At 43.0% G+C, this 18,087-nt stretch overlaps 1 protein-coding gene across 2 annotated transcripts in view; it reads right to left on the reverse strand.

The window, feature by feature from the left end:
• The window catches only part of DIP2B (disco interacting protein 2 homolog B), a 70,140-nt gene extending 52,342 nt beyond the window's left edge, over nucleotides 1-17,798 (reverse strand). For both annotated transcript variants that reach the window (XM_072847136.1, XM_072847135.1), the window contains exon 1: nucleotides 17,575-17,798. In XM_072847136.1, coding sequence (XP_072703237.1) covers nucleotides 17,575-17,662 — 88 coding nt within the window. In that variant the 5' untranslated portion in view covers nucleotides 17,663-17,798. The remainder of the gene's footprint in view (nucleotides 1-17,574) is intronic.
• Nucleotides 17,799-18,087: the final 289 nt, after the last annotated feature.

Raw genomic sequence — 18,087 nt, forward strand, 5'->3', positions numbered from 1 at the left:
GCCTAATAATCTCACTGACAGAAGCCTGGTGAAGAACAAATTGGACGGCTTCCAGCAACACTGTCTCCACTTTAGAGGACTGCAAAATAGGGACTGGCCCTAACACAATACGTATGACACTTGTAATATTAATGAGTCAGCCCTCTAACTGCACACAAGAGCTGAATATCAATGAAAAAGGAAGCGAGTTTTACATCTGGCACCTGGCATTTCGGAACAGCAAGCAAATACTGCTTTGCTGGATAAACAAACACCTAAACACAATTACTCTGCAAATTGTTCATTTGATTTTGATGCTTCTGCACTCTGTTCCCATGAAGGCCAGAGACATTTGATACAGTGGAAATAAACTCACTGTGGTTTATTTATAATAAAAAGGGAAGAAAAACAAACATGTTCCTCTAGAAATGACACAGCTTTCAGCAGGTAAATGAAAAACTCCTGTTGGTAAATTCAGCATTAAAGTATCAAAAGACAGAGTTAGCTGTAAACAAATTCTTTTAAACAACAGATCGACTGACCCAGCAAACACTAGCCGACTGGAAAGAAACATTAACTGGTAAACAAAACCGGCCTCTGCCAGAGGCCAGAATGCCAGCTGCGTTTCCCCTTTGTTGTTTCCATCTTGAATCACGAACACCAGATTTCAGGAGGGTCAAAGTGGGACTCGGTCACAGCTCAGAGGGCTGTCAGCTGAAAAGCACAAACTCCTGCACAGGCCTAATCAAGAACTTAGTGAGCACAATGCAAAACAACTATGAGCTTGGGTACTGAAGGCAGCTGCACAGTCAGAGTGAAAAAAAATAATCCATCTCTAAACTGGTTGCAGATGTTTTTCAGGCTGAATTATCTCATGCACTGAAAGGCAACCTACCTGCACCAGATCTGCCCTCCTGTCGTGTGCTCTTCACTTGAAGAAAATATCTTGAATTTGGAAGAGAAGAAACTTTATTTCTAGTAATGGGTAAAAATGTCATGGCATATTTGCGCTAACAAGCTGCAATCTCTCCAAGATCAAATTTATCATAAAAATGGATCAAAAATTATGAAATATTATTTATATAAACTTCTAAACACAGAACAGCAGTGTAAATAACCACATTTCAGCCCTAACCAAGTGAAAGCTGAACACTTTCTTGTCACCAAACCACCCATGTTGGCACTGCTTGCTTGCATGAAAGCAACACAGGGCTCGAGCTGAGAACAGAATTATTTCTGTCCTGGCAGAATCACTTTGAGATTCAGAAGTTCAGCACCAGTGTCTCGCTCTGGGTAGAGCAGAGCGAGAAAACAAGCAGTGGCAGAGTACGTGCCACTGAGGGTTTCTTTGAAACCTGTTACTCCCCACACAGCACAGCTGGCTGCATCCGTGGTTTTCATTGGAGAGTGACAATACAGACTGGTTTTTATGGGCAAGAAAAACTGTTACTAGGATGTGATACAGTATTTGCTTGGCTGGACTGTAGCCAGAGAAAAGGAAAAACTGCTGGATCTATTTTATGGTTAAGTTTATGGCAAAGTTACTTACAGAACAGGATGAGCTTCTTTAAAGTATTTCAGTCATAAATCAAAATAAATAAAACCACTTTCCATATTGTAAGTTAATCAGAATGCTCTCTCAAGTTGTCCTCGCATACACTACCACAGGGAAGAAAGCCTGACAAATCTGCTAAAAGCTTTAAAAAGCCTGAACTAAATATTAATGTTCTGAAAATGATGAAGCCAGCACAAAAACACAAGTCTCCTTTGCCACTCCAGTTCTGTACAGCCCAGAGCCAGAGATGAAAGATTTTTTGCAAACAGTGATGCCTAGATGGAATTATGAATAAAACAGAAAAAAACCAAGCTATAGCTGTACAGGTTGGGGACTGCAAGCTGTCTGAAAAAGCAACAACCAGCAAAATGTATTCCCAGTAAACTAGTAACACCAGTTAATTGTTATAATGCCAGCTAATGAAAAGCAGAGACAAAAGGTTACCAATACTGCATTGGCCTTACAGTTATGTTAGCATGATGAGAAAAACTTGTGCTGAAGATAAAGTTAGAATCGCTCCCTTCAAACTCCCACTTTTGATGCACGCACATATCCACAACACTCATCTTCAAGCTAGGTACCTGGAGAGACAAGCACGTTAAGAGGAAAATACTCAACTATACTTCAGGATTGTGCTTTGACTCTAGCTAACCTCGTGACAGAAATCTCCATGAAGGAGAAGTACGCTGGCAGCGCTGCCTTACAGTAGTTTCAGGTTGGTTGGGTTGGCTAGTTAGGTATTTTGTTGAGATGCTCCTTTACCTTTCAGTTACTTAACAGAGAACTATCCCCCATTCCCTGCAATTTAAGGATGCTTGGTTGCTCAGGTCTTAATAGCAACCTGGAATGACTTGCCAAAAGCTCCCAAAAAATCTTTTAATTGAATGATGACATCAATTACTTAATTTTAATGAGAGTGAGATCATATTTTAATTTTTCATTCTGCAATAAATTTAAAGCAAAGGTGACTGTGCAGTTTCTCTTAGCAACAGCCAATCTCCCTCAAAGGCGTAAGCAGAATTACTTTAAATAACAAACTAATCTTTATTGCTTTATTTCCCACTAGCACTTAATTCTAACAGTATTATCCTGTTTTTATTACTATGCAAAAAACCATGTAAGCCCTCCCACTTACTCAGCTAAAACAGAAGCCCAAGATTTTGAACTCTGGTTCTTGCAGGAAAAAGCCCTGAAGTGCTCGCTAATGGCTCTCTAGGCATGGACAGAGCAAAATTTAAGAATAGACAACTCTAAAATGTCCAGAAAAAAAACCAAACCAAGACAAAACTTAACAAAAGCATCACCTGAAAAAGCAAGCTAAGAACTGCAGAGGGTGTTAAATTAGACTTAGAGTCATTTGTGGGGACACAGAGGTCTCCAATTCCACACCATGCCTGTTGAAAACAACGTGATGGAAGCCACAAATGAACGCAGGTGCATATGGGAACTGCAGATGTTTGGCAAAGCTGCTGGTTCAGCTCCACGGTATGACCTTGGCAAAGTTATCCCATGCCCGTGGCCTAATTCCACCTCTATTTTGTCTGGTAAAGAAGGCAGGGACTTTCCAGGCCTCTCCCTCTAACTCAGTAACTGCAGGAGTCCTACATCTTCTAAAAGTGGGAAATTCTACAGAACACTGTGGTCTACCCATCCAAAGATCATCCTAATTGGAGTCTTGCTCCACTGGCTTACGATCCATTCCAGTATCCATGCTCTCTACTGTCTTGCTCCAGCATGATTCCTCATCCCCCTCCAGTCTATTCTGCATCCTTCTAGATAGTAGTTTACTTCCTCCTTGGTCACACAATCTTACGTTAATACGAGATCCTCCACCACAGCACATGCTAACTTCCCAGCCCTACCATTGAAGAGATGAGAATTTAACATTCCCTTTCATTTCAGTATTTCTGCTATAGATGACAACATAAAAAGTACTTGTATATTAACCATCTGTTACTACGCCTAATGGAGCCATAATCACTAGGTATCAACCATTTCAAAGAGCACTAAAATGTTTATAAAACCAGTGTGTCAATGTAATAATATTAACAGGGAGATGCTTGTATCTTTTTGATAAAATATTATATTCACAGCAGGCTTTGCTTTCATCTACAAACATAATGGCCTTTTTATAGCCATCTGAAGCCCCACAGACAGTACTACACAATTTAGGGGGGTGTGGGGGAGCAGGAAGGGCTAAGGATGTGTTGACAGCAATAATTTAAGACAAGATATTCTGCCAAGAAAGAGAAACTGAAGAATTAAAGTCCAAATAGAGAGCTTACAATTAAGCAAAAACTCTGAAAAAGGAGGACTGTAGACAACAGGCATCGGTTTGGATTGCTGCCCTCGATTTTTTCAGTAAGACTTGTCCGCTGACTCCATATGTTTCATATAAGTAAAATTCGTGCCATTCTACGTAATAGTCTCTTAAGAGAAATGACGATGTTTGGGAAATAAAGCAACTACTTCTCTTCAATAGCCCTTGTACAACAGAATAATTTCTTCTTAAGCACTGGGCATTCTAGAAGTGTAAGACAGTACCGTACAAAAAAAATATAGAAACAAAATAAATTCCTTGGGGTATCCCAGCTTAGATTTTCCTCCCGAATACAATGCTGACCTGCCTTTTCAGTGACAGCCAACCTGGAGCATCCATAAAAAATACCTTGTAGGCTGTAGTACCTCAGCAGCTATTCAAGAAACTCTGGAGAGGAGTTCCCTCTAGCCCTAGCCAATTCTGCTGGAGGAAGACACAACAAAATTTCTCCTGAAAGCCCGAAGTCACACTCGGGTAGCTGCCATCTCCATGAAAATACACAAACACATAGAAGCCACAAACACAGGATGTGCTCACAACCTGATGCCTTCATCAGAGTTCTCTGAAGCTTGATACCTGTATCAATTGTGCTGTGCACAGATATGATTTTCATGTTAAAAGCTCTAAAAGGAAAAAAAAAAAAAGCCCTAGCCCAGAAATGCAGTCTGCAGAAGTCAACCACTCAACTACAGCAGACAGTATTGTACCTAGCAGTCCTGATGAGACTGGCCTAACAGCTATAAATCACTCCAAAATCTTCTTTTCATGCAGAGGAAAGGGAAATGGCAGAGCAGCACAGATTTGAGAGTGAAAGTGTGCCCATTTCTAATTTGCTTGGTTGCACTGGTTTAAAATTTATGTTTATTTTGATACTTGAGTTTGTCTCTCCTTTTTATTTCAGCACACAGCAAGCTGAGAATGAGGAATTTATCATATGGAGAAACCAGTCATCACAGAGGCAGACACCTTTCCCAGAGGTAATGCAGCAAAGCCTGACCACTGGAGACATTGCCTTCCTTGTGATCAGAATGAAGTCACATACGGGCTCCGAGCAGTTCAATAAGAGACCGGTTTTGCAAGTGGTCTTGCGCAGAAGATGCTTTCCTCGTGGTTTAGTTTCAACAGATGGGTTAAGTGCTATACTGACAGACCCACAGGATGAAAATCCTGAGAATTAAGCACAAGATCTTCGCATTCAAACACAACAACCAGGGCCTAAAGAGCTAATGTAGACTGACATGCCAAAGTGTGCAATCATTCCCATGCGGCTGCCTTCATCTTCTTTACATATGAGGCCAAGAAAGCCCCTGGGGCTGTACTAGTGCCTAAATGGGCACAGGTTTCCTTTAGTCTCTAACAAAGGCTTTAAGCAATTGGCAAGCTGCCCTAGCCTAGCTGCCTTCTTCCTTTTCATATGTGCCTCCATCCATAGATAACGCAGGGCGGCTTTGAATTTGCACCCTGCACAATCAGAGGTAAAGGATATCACAGGAAACCCAAGTCAGCTTTTCCCCTCCATGAGGTAACTCCCTGGAACAACCAGCACAGTCTTTTTCATTTATGTATCTAACAGTATGTAACACTTAAATAGCAGACAATATGCTCAAAGCTCAAACATTAACTGGTTTAGTGAGTTAAGAAGAGAGATGCTGCCTGCAATTGCTTGGGGCAGAATGTGCTGAAGGAGCAGAAATCTACCTTTCAACTAGGAATCTATGAAACAGCTTCAAACAATCCCTTCAAAATGTGGAAACAATCCAACCACTGCTAGCTTACCCCAATGTGACAATAACTCTCGGAGACTTTTTGTCACATTTCGCCCACAGAAAATTCAAGCTATTCTTAAACAGCTATTCTTGATAGCAGAATTACAGAAAAAAACAGCTCTTGCATCTCCCAGATCTCTCCCCTTCACTAGTTCCTTTCATTCTTCCTTTCTTGGACTATTCTGCAGGCTATCCTCTCGTGATGTCAAATATTCAACAGCAATACTGTGAATTTTTTTAAGCCTGTCAGCTCCTCAATCCAGATCCCAAGACAGACCCATGAGCAGCTGTACCAGCACAACTGAGAGGTTGTCACTTTGCACGGCAAGAGCAATAGAAAGTAGCAAACATGCTCTAAGCTGTACTGGTGCCAGACCTTTCATAACCTGAAGCCAAACTCAATTCTAATAGAAAACTATTTACTCCTTCCCCAGTTCTCCATGCCAAGTCTTTTCTTTTATCCTTCTGCCCAAATAGTTCTGTCTCTGCTGGAAGAGGAGTGTGCCTGCAGTGCCATACAACATGTCTGTGTCTTTCACACCATTTTATTGTTCACAGGAAGGTATTCTGTAATTTTAAACAAGAGAACATAAGAAGTAATTATTTTCCTAAGAGAAGAGGCCAAGTTATGGCATCCTGCATGGCATGGAGAACTCTGTCACCATCATCTACCTTCATGCCCCCCTCCCTCGTTGCTTTGCTGAATCTGTTTAAATCTCTAGAATGCAAAACAAAAAGCGTCACCTTTGCTACAGACTCAGTGTAGATGAGAGTGAGCCGCCATAAATAAGCCCTTGAAGAGCTGCCAGTACATGAACCTTCATTTCTATTTGGCTTTCCCCATCAGGTTCAACACAAGAAATTACCTTCTCATCCCAGGGAAATTAACAGGTTGAATATCATGAGCTGTCACACTGCAACACTGATAAATGGAGAAGGATTACTGCAGGTAAGCGTGCATAAGACAAATCTCTACAACTCTTCTGAGCCAGAGGATCACATTTCATAGGCCACATACAAAGCCCAAAGGATGGCAGTCAGTACAAAAGAACAATGCAAAGCAAATGGTACAAGTTTGGATAAGAACCAAAAAACAAACCCTAACCTCTGTTAAAAAACCCTTGGAATTACTGACAGCCACACTTAACAGACAAGAATTCAGGCCCCCCTCTACGGGACCTACAACAGAAGAATTAGAATCAGAGGGGGGAGGGAGAAGAAAGGTCCAGCTTTTATTTTTTCTGTAAGTCTCATCTGAAAAATAGCTTCATTCAGATTTATTAAAAATCAGCTTATCCACCATGAAAGAGGGAAGAAAGAGACACATGCTATTAGGTGAGTAATTACCTAGTAAGATACATGACAGTAATCATGATACATCAAGCATGGTTTTGCTAGATCCAAATGCTTTTCTTTATGGCTTCCACACTATAACCTATAACACTACTAAAAGTGTTTTACCAAAGCTTTGTACAATGAACAACGTTTTGATACACAAAAGCCAAAGGGTAATTACATCTTCCTGTTTGCTGTTCTAGCCAGACTTTTTTTTTAAAGGCCTACTGCAAAAAGAATCGCCTTGAAAGCCTTCCAAGGCAACTCCAAGGTTTTGTATTTTTCTGATTTTGGGGAAATATGAGAGCAAATTAAATATACTCTAGCACAGGCATCCATGTCTCTGGTCAAAATTACTAAAACAACGTTCCTAAGTCTTTAACACTAATGGCGACTAGCCCCACACAATTTTTACATGCTGCAATTTTAAAACAGGACTTAACAAGTAAAGTGTATCAAACGCAGGAATAACTAAACAGAACAGCAACGTTTGTTCAAGGTTTCTAGGTGTGGCTGCAGCCAAGACATAATAGGATTATTTATATCTGACTCATTTGCTTTGTCTTCATCCATGATTCTCCCTGTTTGGGACTCAATAATTGACTTTTTTCTGCACCATACGACTTTTTAAATTCAGGACATTTTCAAGAGGGACTCAAGAATTTAAAGCAGAGAGGAGAAATTCCACAGATACAGTTGGTTTATATCAGTATGTGTTCAACTGAAACATACTATCACTGTCATAGCTAAACTTCAGACTACCTGAACATGTAGAAGAACACGCAAACTCCCAGCACACTGTACAGACATCCATTTACTAGTTATCAGACTGCCTATTTCAAAGTCTCTTCCTTTGTAAGTGATAATGCGCCCTCATCTAGGCAGCAGAGGGCTGAGAGTCAAAAGGTTTCAGATCTGTGCCTGGCTCTGCTGCCGGTTTGTGTGACTGAGCAACTCACCTCACCTCTGTGCATCTCGGCTTCCTGCCTGTGACCGAAAATAACAATACTTCCCCCTTTTCACTGTAGCAACTTCCAATCCAAAACTGCGTAAGTATGGAGGTTTTCATTCCAATTACAATAAGAATTGTTCTGTTTTTTAATCCACGAGGGATCACTTAAAAGTTTCTGCCCTAAGAATAAACACAGGTCTCAGCCTCAAAAAACATTTACACGAGCACTCTACTATTATGAGATCTACTTTTTGCTAGCACAAGACAGGCTGGAGTCTTGTGTTGTTCAGTATTTGTTTTCAGGATTGCCACAAAAGCTTAAAAAACTGTATCAAAATAATTTATAATTTGGTTACCTACAAATGCTTTCACTGCTCATAAAATGACTTAAATGGTTCAGTATTTTTTTAAGAAACACAGCCTACATTCCTAAAAGTTTAATCAATTGCATTCTGCAGTTTGCCAAAGTTCACAGCTTTACAAAATGCATAGCTGAGGCGCCTGCGCTCTCCAAGATGGAAAAGAGCAAGGTGCTAAGAGGTGAGAGTATCTTGAGCCAATACTGCTGCCAAAGGCTCTGTTATGAAACCAGGACTGTAGCTCTTGAGGACACACCACAGGAATATACATGCTTTTCTCCAGCTTAAAGACACAGTAAGGAGTCATCTGAAGCAAACTTTTCAACAACACCCTTCTCCTTTCACAGACACAAACAGCACTGCAAGCAGCCCTGCATTTAGCCAACCAAATGCCATCAGTACCTTGCTAGAACCACCCCGATGGGACATGTAACAACCTTTTTTTTAATGCTAGAAATTGAACACCTTTAACAGGCATTTTCCGTTTATATTCAATTGGGGGGGGGGGGAGGACAGCATAATTTAATAAGCTGCAGCTCTGTTTATTCCTTTACCAGAGCCGCTGAGGATCAAGGACCTTTTATCTCCCCCTCGGATCACCTGACTCGGCTCTCCATCGCATGGTGAATAATCACAGGCTGGAATTTGCCATGTCACTTCCCAGCTCTTCAGAGTAACTCTCCTCCTTACCGCAGTGACAGTGCACATCGTGAGCAGGAATATCAGCTGCTGCTATGCAGCACAAAACCATGCTAGCTACACATCTTGCCTTCTTGACAGAAAGGCAAAGAGTGACCTTTTACAACTGTTTGTTAACTTTGCTCATACCTCTTTCTAGAAAGTAAGCAGAAAACTTCAAAGCCTCTTTCCCCTCCTCAGGGTTTCTTTTGGATGGTCAGCTTATCTATGTGATCGTTGTTTCCAGAGAAGCACACAAAGCTTCCACAGTGGGTAATTACAGTGAAAGGCGATGATGAAGACGCAACCACTAGGCAAAGAAAACAGTCTTATCTGGACATCCATACTGACATACATGCATTCGCTGCTGTTCTCAGTGAGCAAATTACAGTCTTTCCAGAGAAGGTGCTTCATATTGAAATGGCTCTTCATGTCAAAGATTAATCAGCACTCTGAATGAAGAGTTGATGCGTTAAAGCTACAGGTGGGACAGCAGGCAACACAAAACCTTCTTTAACACATCCTCATCTAACTACCCTTCCTGGGACGGTGGCTGTGCAGCTACGGAATGAAGCCACACATACGGATAGGACCTGAAACCAAGTATTTCACCTCTCAATCTGGTGCTTTACCTGCTGTATCATTCCCACTGTAGATCACATCATTACAGTTTATGGCCAACCAAACACCCCGTCATAACTTAATCTTGTTTGTATGTTCCAAACTTAGCACTTCTGTAATCTCCCATGGCTTGCCCCACACAAACAGCTTGTCTTCCTGGTCACCCCTTCCCACTCTGGGCAGCACAGCTCAACACCCCACCCAGTCGCCCACAGTCCGTCCTTGCGGCAACTACAGCAATGGCTCATATGGAAAATTATTAGTGGGAAAATATTTATTCTTAGCTTCCTGTAATGAAATTCAGCAGCTCAGAAGGAGGAGCTGGAAGTACCACATGACGATCAATTCCCAACAGAACAGCAGGCTTTGTCTGCACTACGGAGACGCATGTGGCTGCAATGACAGTGGTGTCCTCCCTCTGTGCAGGGGAGCTCTATCAGGAGAGGCAGGGACAAAGCAGAACTTCCTCCAGCAAGTTACCTATGCTGCTCTCAGAGCAATTTATAAACTTGTATTAGAGAAACACCGATGTTGCTGTTCCTAAATAAGTTTTCTTAATGCAGAGTGAGCTAGAATCTAGAAATACATGCACTAACTCCTCCCCTTTGCAATGTACGCTTTATTTCCAATAACAGGACAGTTTAGTCCTCAAACTTCTTTAGGACTAAGGTACAGGAACAATACCCCTGTTAAGAGCGAAAGACAGGAAAAACATCCCAAACAATCCTTTTCCACTGCCACACTTTAGACCTGATGTTTGACATTAGTCCTGATCCCAGAGGCAAAATGGGAGTGCTTTATTCACTAAGTCAACCAGCTCCCACGGCTATAGCCATCCTAAATGGAATGCATTATTCCTGCATTAAAACATATGTTTTTCAAGGCAGCTAGCCATCCGGCTGTTCCGAGAGAGATTACAGAAGACCTAATTTTATCAGGCAGGGATACAATTCTCCTGGTTGTTTTTGCTCCCTAGGGACACAGAGCTGGTGAAAGCAGGTTGCCTGACTGCTGGGGAACAATTCTGAGAGGCTCAGTGGCTGATCACTGAGGCAGTAACTCACATCCTGGGTTCCCAAAATATATTAACACATGCCCTGTAGGCTCTGCAGGGTCCCATCCCCATGGAATTCAAAGTCCAGAAAGCCCTAGTTCGTATCAGCAATTCTCAAGTCAACAAGAATTAGAAGAAGTTTATGTTGGCAGAGAAGTGCTAAAGCTTTAAGCAAGCGCTTTTTTTTTCTTTTAATCAGCTTAATTTACACTAAATAAAACAAGGTGTTGGCTCACAAGAGCAGCAAGGAAAGTTAAGTTAGTATTACACTGACTATCTTTGGTATAAACATAGTATCTCCTGCCTGTGTTTATTCTAAGTAACGTTTCAGAAAATCTCAACTTTGAAGTTTGAAAAAATGCAAGCTGATAGAAATAGGCATTTTACTCAAAAAATACCCAGGCGAGAGTAACAACCCAGCACTGGCAAACATTATTCAGAATGAGAAATACAGGTGTGAGGCTTTTCCCAAGACTTTTCATCAAAATGTAATGGGAAAATTCATGTAGCAGATGGAATGCTGCTGCCTGCAGAGCATCCGTTAGCTATAAATCACTGTTTCCTCACACATGCTGCAAATTTAAGAGTCTTCCATTCTAATTAATAGAATGAGACATCCTGGCCTGATGACTCTTCCCTGATTTCATAAGCTCTAAGAAAAATTTTGGATTGAATCAACCTCAACAGAGGAATGCTTCAATTCCTCTCTCTATTAATCCAGGTCCAAAAAGCAGCTGAGCAACTCACTGAGAGATTCAGGAAATGCTTTTTATGGCTTTGAGACATACAGTTTAAAGAAAACCGTTTTAAGAAATTATCTGAACATTGTATTTGAAACAAATGAAAACAGGATACTATTCAGCTTCTGCTTGCACCTCTGGGACTTCTCACCATTAGTTCACTCTTTGGCTTCTGAAACTTCCCACTGAATAAACATGATAAATCCAATGAATAGAAAGCTTCATGACAAAAACTAATCAGAGAGAGGGAATCAGGAAGGAACCCATCACCCTTTCCACAACATTAGCAATGAACTAGAAACATGAGGGGTCCTCTGCATGCATACTTTCCTGTGGAGCTCCACGTATTGTCTAGTTAGATGCATGTTTGACAGACCAGCAAGCCGGCTCCATGCAGGTAGGCTACCATGCATCACATTTACTACTTAATATTTCATGCTACAGAATTTAAAACAGAAAAACTGAAGATCACTTATCTAGGACACCACAAAAAGAACACCAAATGTGGCTTTAGCGCAGATGTGTCAGGCTAACAGGTCTGATTAACATTTCCAGCCTAAGTATCCAGCTGAAACTGCAAATACCACCCATACTAGAAGGAGTAAGAATCATAAAAGACAAACCGGGAATCATTGCTACCAGATGTCCCCTCCACCCAGCTGAGGAAAACTGGTTCTAACTCTAGCAAAGCTTCAGAGAAGCAATCAGGGAGGAGGAGGAGGACTCTCTTTAAAGCCTCTAATTTCCTCCTCTCCCCAAGGCAAAGGGTCAGAGCTGCAGCTTTTAAAAATAGCCCCAAACTCGCTCCTCATTTCCTAAGTACAAAAGGGACAACACAAAAATATGTAGATTCTTTAACTGGTTATTCTTTATTATACCAGCCTCGATGCTCCAAAACCCTTCCTTTTCTTCACCATGTTTACATGCTTCAATCATGTACCAACAGCAAAATCTACTCCCACTCACAGTAGCCAAAATATTTCTTTCAGTATTTGCGTTTAACTCACTCTCTCCAAGCCATTAATCATTTAAATCATTCTGCTTTGACCATCTGCATAGCAGAAATTTGTGATCATCTTATGGACCTTCTGTTTGATGCACTGGTGACAGATTTCTTGCTTTGCTCCTCTTGATCATGACTTGAGCTGTATTTCCTTTTCCTGTGAGACACAGACATTACAAGGAACCCATGTGCTACCATGCTTGCACCACTTTTTCCTGGGTTGTAAGACTTAAGAAAATACAGTACCATCTGAAGACTCTTATCAGAATCTTTTGTAAAGCCAAACAAGGTAGGAATGATCATCTCTGAATTTGTGTAAACAGCTCCCTATGACATGCTCCAAAAGGTTTTTCATGCATTTCAAAGTGCTGCCTCAGAACTGCACCTTTGTTGGCTGCATACAGAAAGACTGTGTCAAAGCCACGCACAGATTTCTCAGCAGATTTGGTACCCGTCAGCTGTCAGTCCTGCAGGTAAATTAAGGAAGCAACATAAAAGCTCTCCCACTACTAGTTTTGCCTAATGCAAGACTTGTGGGTGAGATGCTGCATAAATGCACAAAAACCACCTGTAAGTCCTGCTAGCTACAAGACGATCCGATCTGACTTGCTTATGTTCATAAGCTCTCCAACCTTTTCTGTGCTATAGTCACAGTTCTCCTCTGAATGGTAGGGAAGAAACTGAAGTGAAACCTTTCCACCCACTCAGCAAAATCCACATAGCCAGTCCTTACTCAGACAATTACTTCCTTTGACCCCTCTCTAATCTATTTAAATTCTGTGCTTCAGGTACTTAACCTATAAAAAAGATCCTCACCTACTTTGATAGGCGCCTGGCAATCAAAAGAATGAAAACTGAAACGCACAGTTTTTGAAAGAACAGAAAAATACCATGGTTCCATAGGAAATTTTCAAGCCAAACAAAATAAAGACTCTACCCACTTGCTTGAGTCAACATGTTTTCTTCCAGTAAGGTTCTATCCTATTTGGCTGGCCTTCAGTCCTGGTTTTCAACTGTTTTGCTGATACTACTTTTTCCACACATGCCACCATCCTTGCTATTTCTTCAGCTTCTGAAAATCCTAATACAAAGCTTTCCTCTGCAGACAGAGCCTCAATTCTCCAGTAAGAGACAATCAGCTTTAAAAGGAACACACACAGGTGCATGAAGCCATTCACAGAAACACCCACACAAAAATCACAAACCAGACAGCCAAACGTACATTTAACTAGAAAAGTAAACAGAAACCAGCTCCTTCTGTACATGAGGCAAGAGCAATGATATGAAAACCCTGTCACATAACCCAGAAGTGACTGAAATTATGTTCGAGGCCTGAACTGCTAACAGGGGAATTCCTCGTTATTACTAGGCGGAGTTCCCCCCGCCCCTTACCTCAATACTTCCACAGATATCACAAGCTGAAGTTCACTCCACTGACATCCCTTTACTAGTTAAAAACATCAGACAAGACAGAAACCATAGTCAAACAAAAACCAGCAGCCAAATAAGCTCTTTATGAGAGTGCTTAACCCTCTCAGAGACAAGCTGGCCCATACAGTGCAGCCTGTGAGACAGCTGTCCTACTTCCAAAGCAAAAGCTCTCGTCGCACCACAAGAGTAGACCTTACCACACAAGCAGTACGATAGGCTCGTAACGTGCACTGTATAGCACAAATCCACTGAACACGCTTAATTAGAACCTTTGAATCCGGCTATTCCAGAGTTTCTCAGCTCTATTAACATAGCTGTGATGAGGTTAACGTGAGAGGAGCTGCTTGAAAATTTCACCCGAAGTAGAAGAGCACCTAGACATCCCCAAGCTGAGTGCTGAAGTGCTTTAATACTAACATTTTCAGCTGAATATGGGACGAGTTCAGACATTTACCTTCTTCTGTGAACTCATCAGCACACACTGCAAACATTTTAAGGAACAGCATGATACAGTGGATACAAAGTCACGTTCACACACAGCTCCAGATCAACCCCAAAGGCGTAAAACTGAGCTCCCGCACTTACAGAAATGTGAAAATGGGGGTAAAAGTCTTCTTTAAAGTTAATATCCCTGGCACTTTTACTCATGGAAAAGAAGCAAATGCAAATACAAAGACAGCCCTTCCCATCATTAGTGATGCATAATGTGGGTGTTACTGACAGATGAAGAAAAGCACTAGAAAGGGAAAAAAAAAAAAAAAAAACAACCAAAAGTGAGAAAAGAAGGAAAACATGAGTAATGGGCAGGTTCCAGGTTTTGCACAGTTCCGTGACCCAATTCACTGCTTATATACAGTTATTGTTATTTTAACATTCTTACTTAGAGGCAACGACACTGATACCTTCTGTAAGGGAATGAGATGTCTCCGTAAAGTGTGATGTTTAAGATTTGGGTATAATGTACTTCACGTTGACATAAGACAACTGAATTATTATCTACACTTAGAAATAAATGAGTTAGACTTAAATCAATCACTGGTGCCAAATAAAGACATGCAATAAAAGACTTACAGAAACACAATTTCTGTTGATTAATAAACAATTACTGTTTCCTGAAACACATTCCACTATTTTGCTCAGATGTTTTAATGTAGTCAGGAATGGGACTACTGTTACTTCCATGCTGACCACAAGGCTCAGTAAGGAATAACCCAGGGATGGCAGAGGTATAATTAGTCCTGTTGCTCCATCCGCACAGATTGTTCCTGAAGAAAGTCTCATGGCTCATCATTGCAAACTATGATTTCTATTTTAAGCATACATTAAACTAATCCTGTTCCACTTTGCATCCCAGTTGCTGACACAGCACCTTTCACAAGCATAACGCCAGATAAGATTTTAATACTGTATTTCCCCCATATTGTTATAAATTCTCTATGCTGTGGTAGTTAATGGTAATGCAGCCCTGTATAAAGCTCACCACGAGGCTCAGCACACAACTTTGTTATGCTCCTAGCCTGCAGTCTCCTGCATCTGAAGCCAAGCACCTTGGTCATGTATCAAGGACAGAGCAATCTCCCAGTTCCTGCTGTCAGGGGCCCTGTGCTACCTGTATGAATTCACTGTAGGGGCAGTTCCTCTCCTGTTCTGAAAGCGAGGTGTTCTTACCCAGAAAACCTGACAGAAACATTTACAGAGCAAACTGTCAAGCCTAGAAACAAATAAAGCTGCAACAAGGGGGTGGGAAAAAAAGGATCAAGTGTTCTTATTTGAGCAACAACTAATCAGTTAAACATGAAGCATTACTGCCATTTTTAATAAAATGCTTCTATTCAATATTGTTTACTATAAAGAGTCCATAGTTATATTCAGTTGGACAATGCACACATACACCTTAAAATCTTTACGCTTTGGCCTCAAACTAGGGTGTATTTTTGAAGAACTATACAATGACATTACCTCACTGACTCCCTCGGCTCCTTTACAGGTCAGACCTCAGTTATCTCAGCAACAACATACCGTGAAATATGTTTCCAAGAGCTTGGGGACACAGTCACAAAAAATTCTTTGTACTCATGTTTGTTTGATAAAAAAGTGATTTGCACAAACAAATCCATAATATGCATATTAAGAAATCTGAGTATTAAATCCACAAAGGGGCAGCAGATTTAATGTTCAGAGAATTACTTACATAACACAGAAAACTTCACTCTATAACACTGAAGTTTACGCTATTATAGAAGCTTGTTAAAGATTAGCATGATGTCACAGCCAGCCATTCCAACAGAGGGATTTAATTTTTTTTTTAAGTTTGCAGTACTGTATATTACAGGGTCAAACTATAATGGGCTTTCAGTATCACAAGAAACAAGTTTCAGAACATACAAGCAAATACTTAAAACATTTGTCAAATTCTTAGAAAAAAAACCCTATTTTATATTATGTTTTCAGCAACGTAAGATAATGTTCTTCAATTCTTTGTTATCATGGAGTACCCAAAACCAAACACCAGATAGCATTATCACTTTAGTTAAATGTTTACAGAAAGTATATCTGAAAAACATTTGACCAAAAAAACAAAACAAAAAAACAGCTAACATTAAAAGTTTCACTACAAACAAGTTGTGTTAAGAAAGCACTACCATGGCCTTTCATCTGGCAAAACATCGAGCACAGTATACCAATGTGGGCAGCGGGGGCTGACAGCACCCAGCTCTGTAAATGAACTCCCAATCTGCAAAATAGTAAATAGGTCTCCTTTACACACTGCGTGTTCTGGGACAAAGCGACAGAGCAAAGAAAGATGTTACCGAAACTTGATTTTCCATTAGTTTTAATACTAGGAGATTATTGCAACCATACAGTAAGCCCTCCTGAGAAGCCACTGATCATGGCACCAAGTTCCATACCCTGATGGAGGGAGGAAATGTAAAGATATGCAAAACAGAGCTACCTGCTCTGCAACCTTCACCCTCTACCTCAGATTCATCCCTCGCCCTCCGGCTTCACAAGGGAACTTTACAACAAAGCTATATTGAGAACAGCATTTTAAGCACTAGGAAACAAAGACATACCCATGCAAAAAAGGAAACAAAAAAAAGCGCATGCTCTGTCCCGATTATGGCTACGCAAAAGAACTTATTCAGAAAGTGGAAAGAACATGGGGTATGTCTTCATTATGTACCCGAAGTTCCTTCGTCTCCCCCACCCCAGGACCACTGGCTGTCCCCAGAGTCTCTCCCTCCCACTACAGGTCCTTAGCTCAGAAACTACAGAAAAGAAGCCACAAGAAGGAAATCCCTCCAGAGGGGGATCACCTCCGACGAGCAAAGGGTCCCCCCCGGGGTCAGGCGGGGATCCCCCCCGCACACACAAAGCGCCCAGCACTCGTTCCCCCCCAGACACAACCCCACCCGCAGGCAGGGCCCTTCCTTCCCCCACACGGCCGGCCCCGGCCCCGGCCCCCGCCACACACGGGCCCCCTCCCACAGGCACCCCCGAACCTCATTCACCCCCTCCCCTCATTCCCGGCCTCCTCACACAGAGCCCCTCACACGCACACACGCTCCCGGCCCCCTCACAGGGAGCCTCCCTCACAGCCCCCTCACACACCCCGGCCCTCGCCCTGGTCCTCCTCTCCCACAAACCCACGTCAAGCCGCACTCCTGCCCCCCCCTCACACGGAGGCTCCCCCCGCCCGGGCCGCGGCGGCCGGGCCGGCGCCCCGAGGGCAGGGCAGGACAGGACAGGCGGGATCCCGGCGCGGCCCGGCTCTCCTCACCTTCGGAGAGCTCCAGCTCCAGCTCGGCCAGCTGCTCGCGGACCTCGCGGGGCAGCGAGGAGACGCCCGCGGCCGCCGGCTCGGCCATGGCGGGCGGAGGGGAGGAGGGGGAAAGGCAGGCCCGGCTGCCGGCTCGGCGCGGCTCCGGTTCAGCGCCGGGGGCTCCGGATCGCGGGCGCAGCGGGAGCGGCCGCCACCTCCGCCATGCTGAGCCCCAGCGCCGCCGTCACGTGACGGGGCGGTGCGCCCGCCGCGCCGCACCTCGCCGCACCGCCGCGCGCCCCCCCGCGGCCCGGCCCCGCGCCGCAGCCCCGCCGCTCGCCTCGCTTCCCCCGCCGGCCCCGGCCCGCTCCCGAAGGGACCGGAGCCGCTCCGGCGGCCGAGATCCGCTTCTCCACCGCCCGCAGCGCTGCGGCAAGGCCTTAGGGAGCGCTCCTGGGCGGGCCGAGGGCAGCGGGCGGCATAGAGCCCCCTCAGCGGGACCACGAGGCTCCGTGCTCCCTCAGGGAGGCC

This window comes from Ciconia boyciana, chromosome 27 (assembly GCF_034638445.1).
Source record: "Ciconia boyciana chromosome 27, ASM3463844v1, whole genome shotgun sequence".
Classification (NCBI taxonomy): Eukaryota; Metazoa; Chordata; class Aves; order Ciconiiformes; family Ciconiidae; genus Ciconia; species Ciconia boyciana.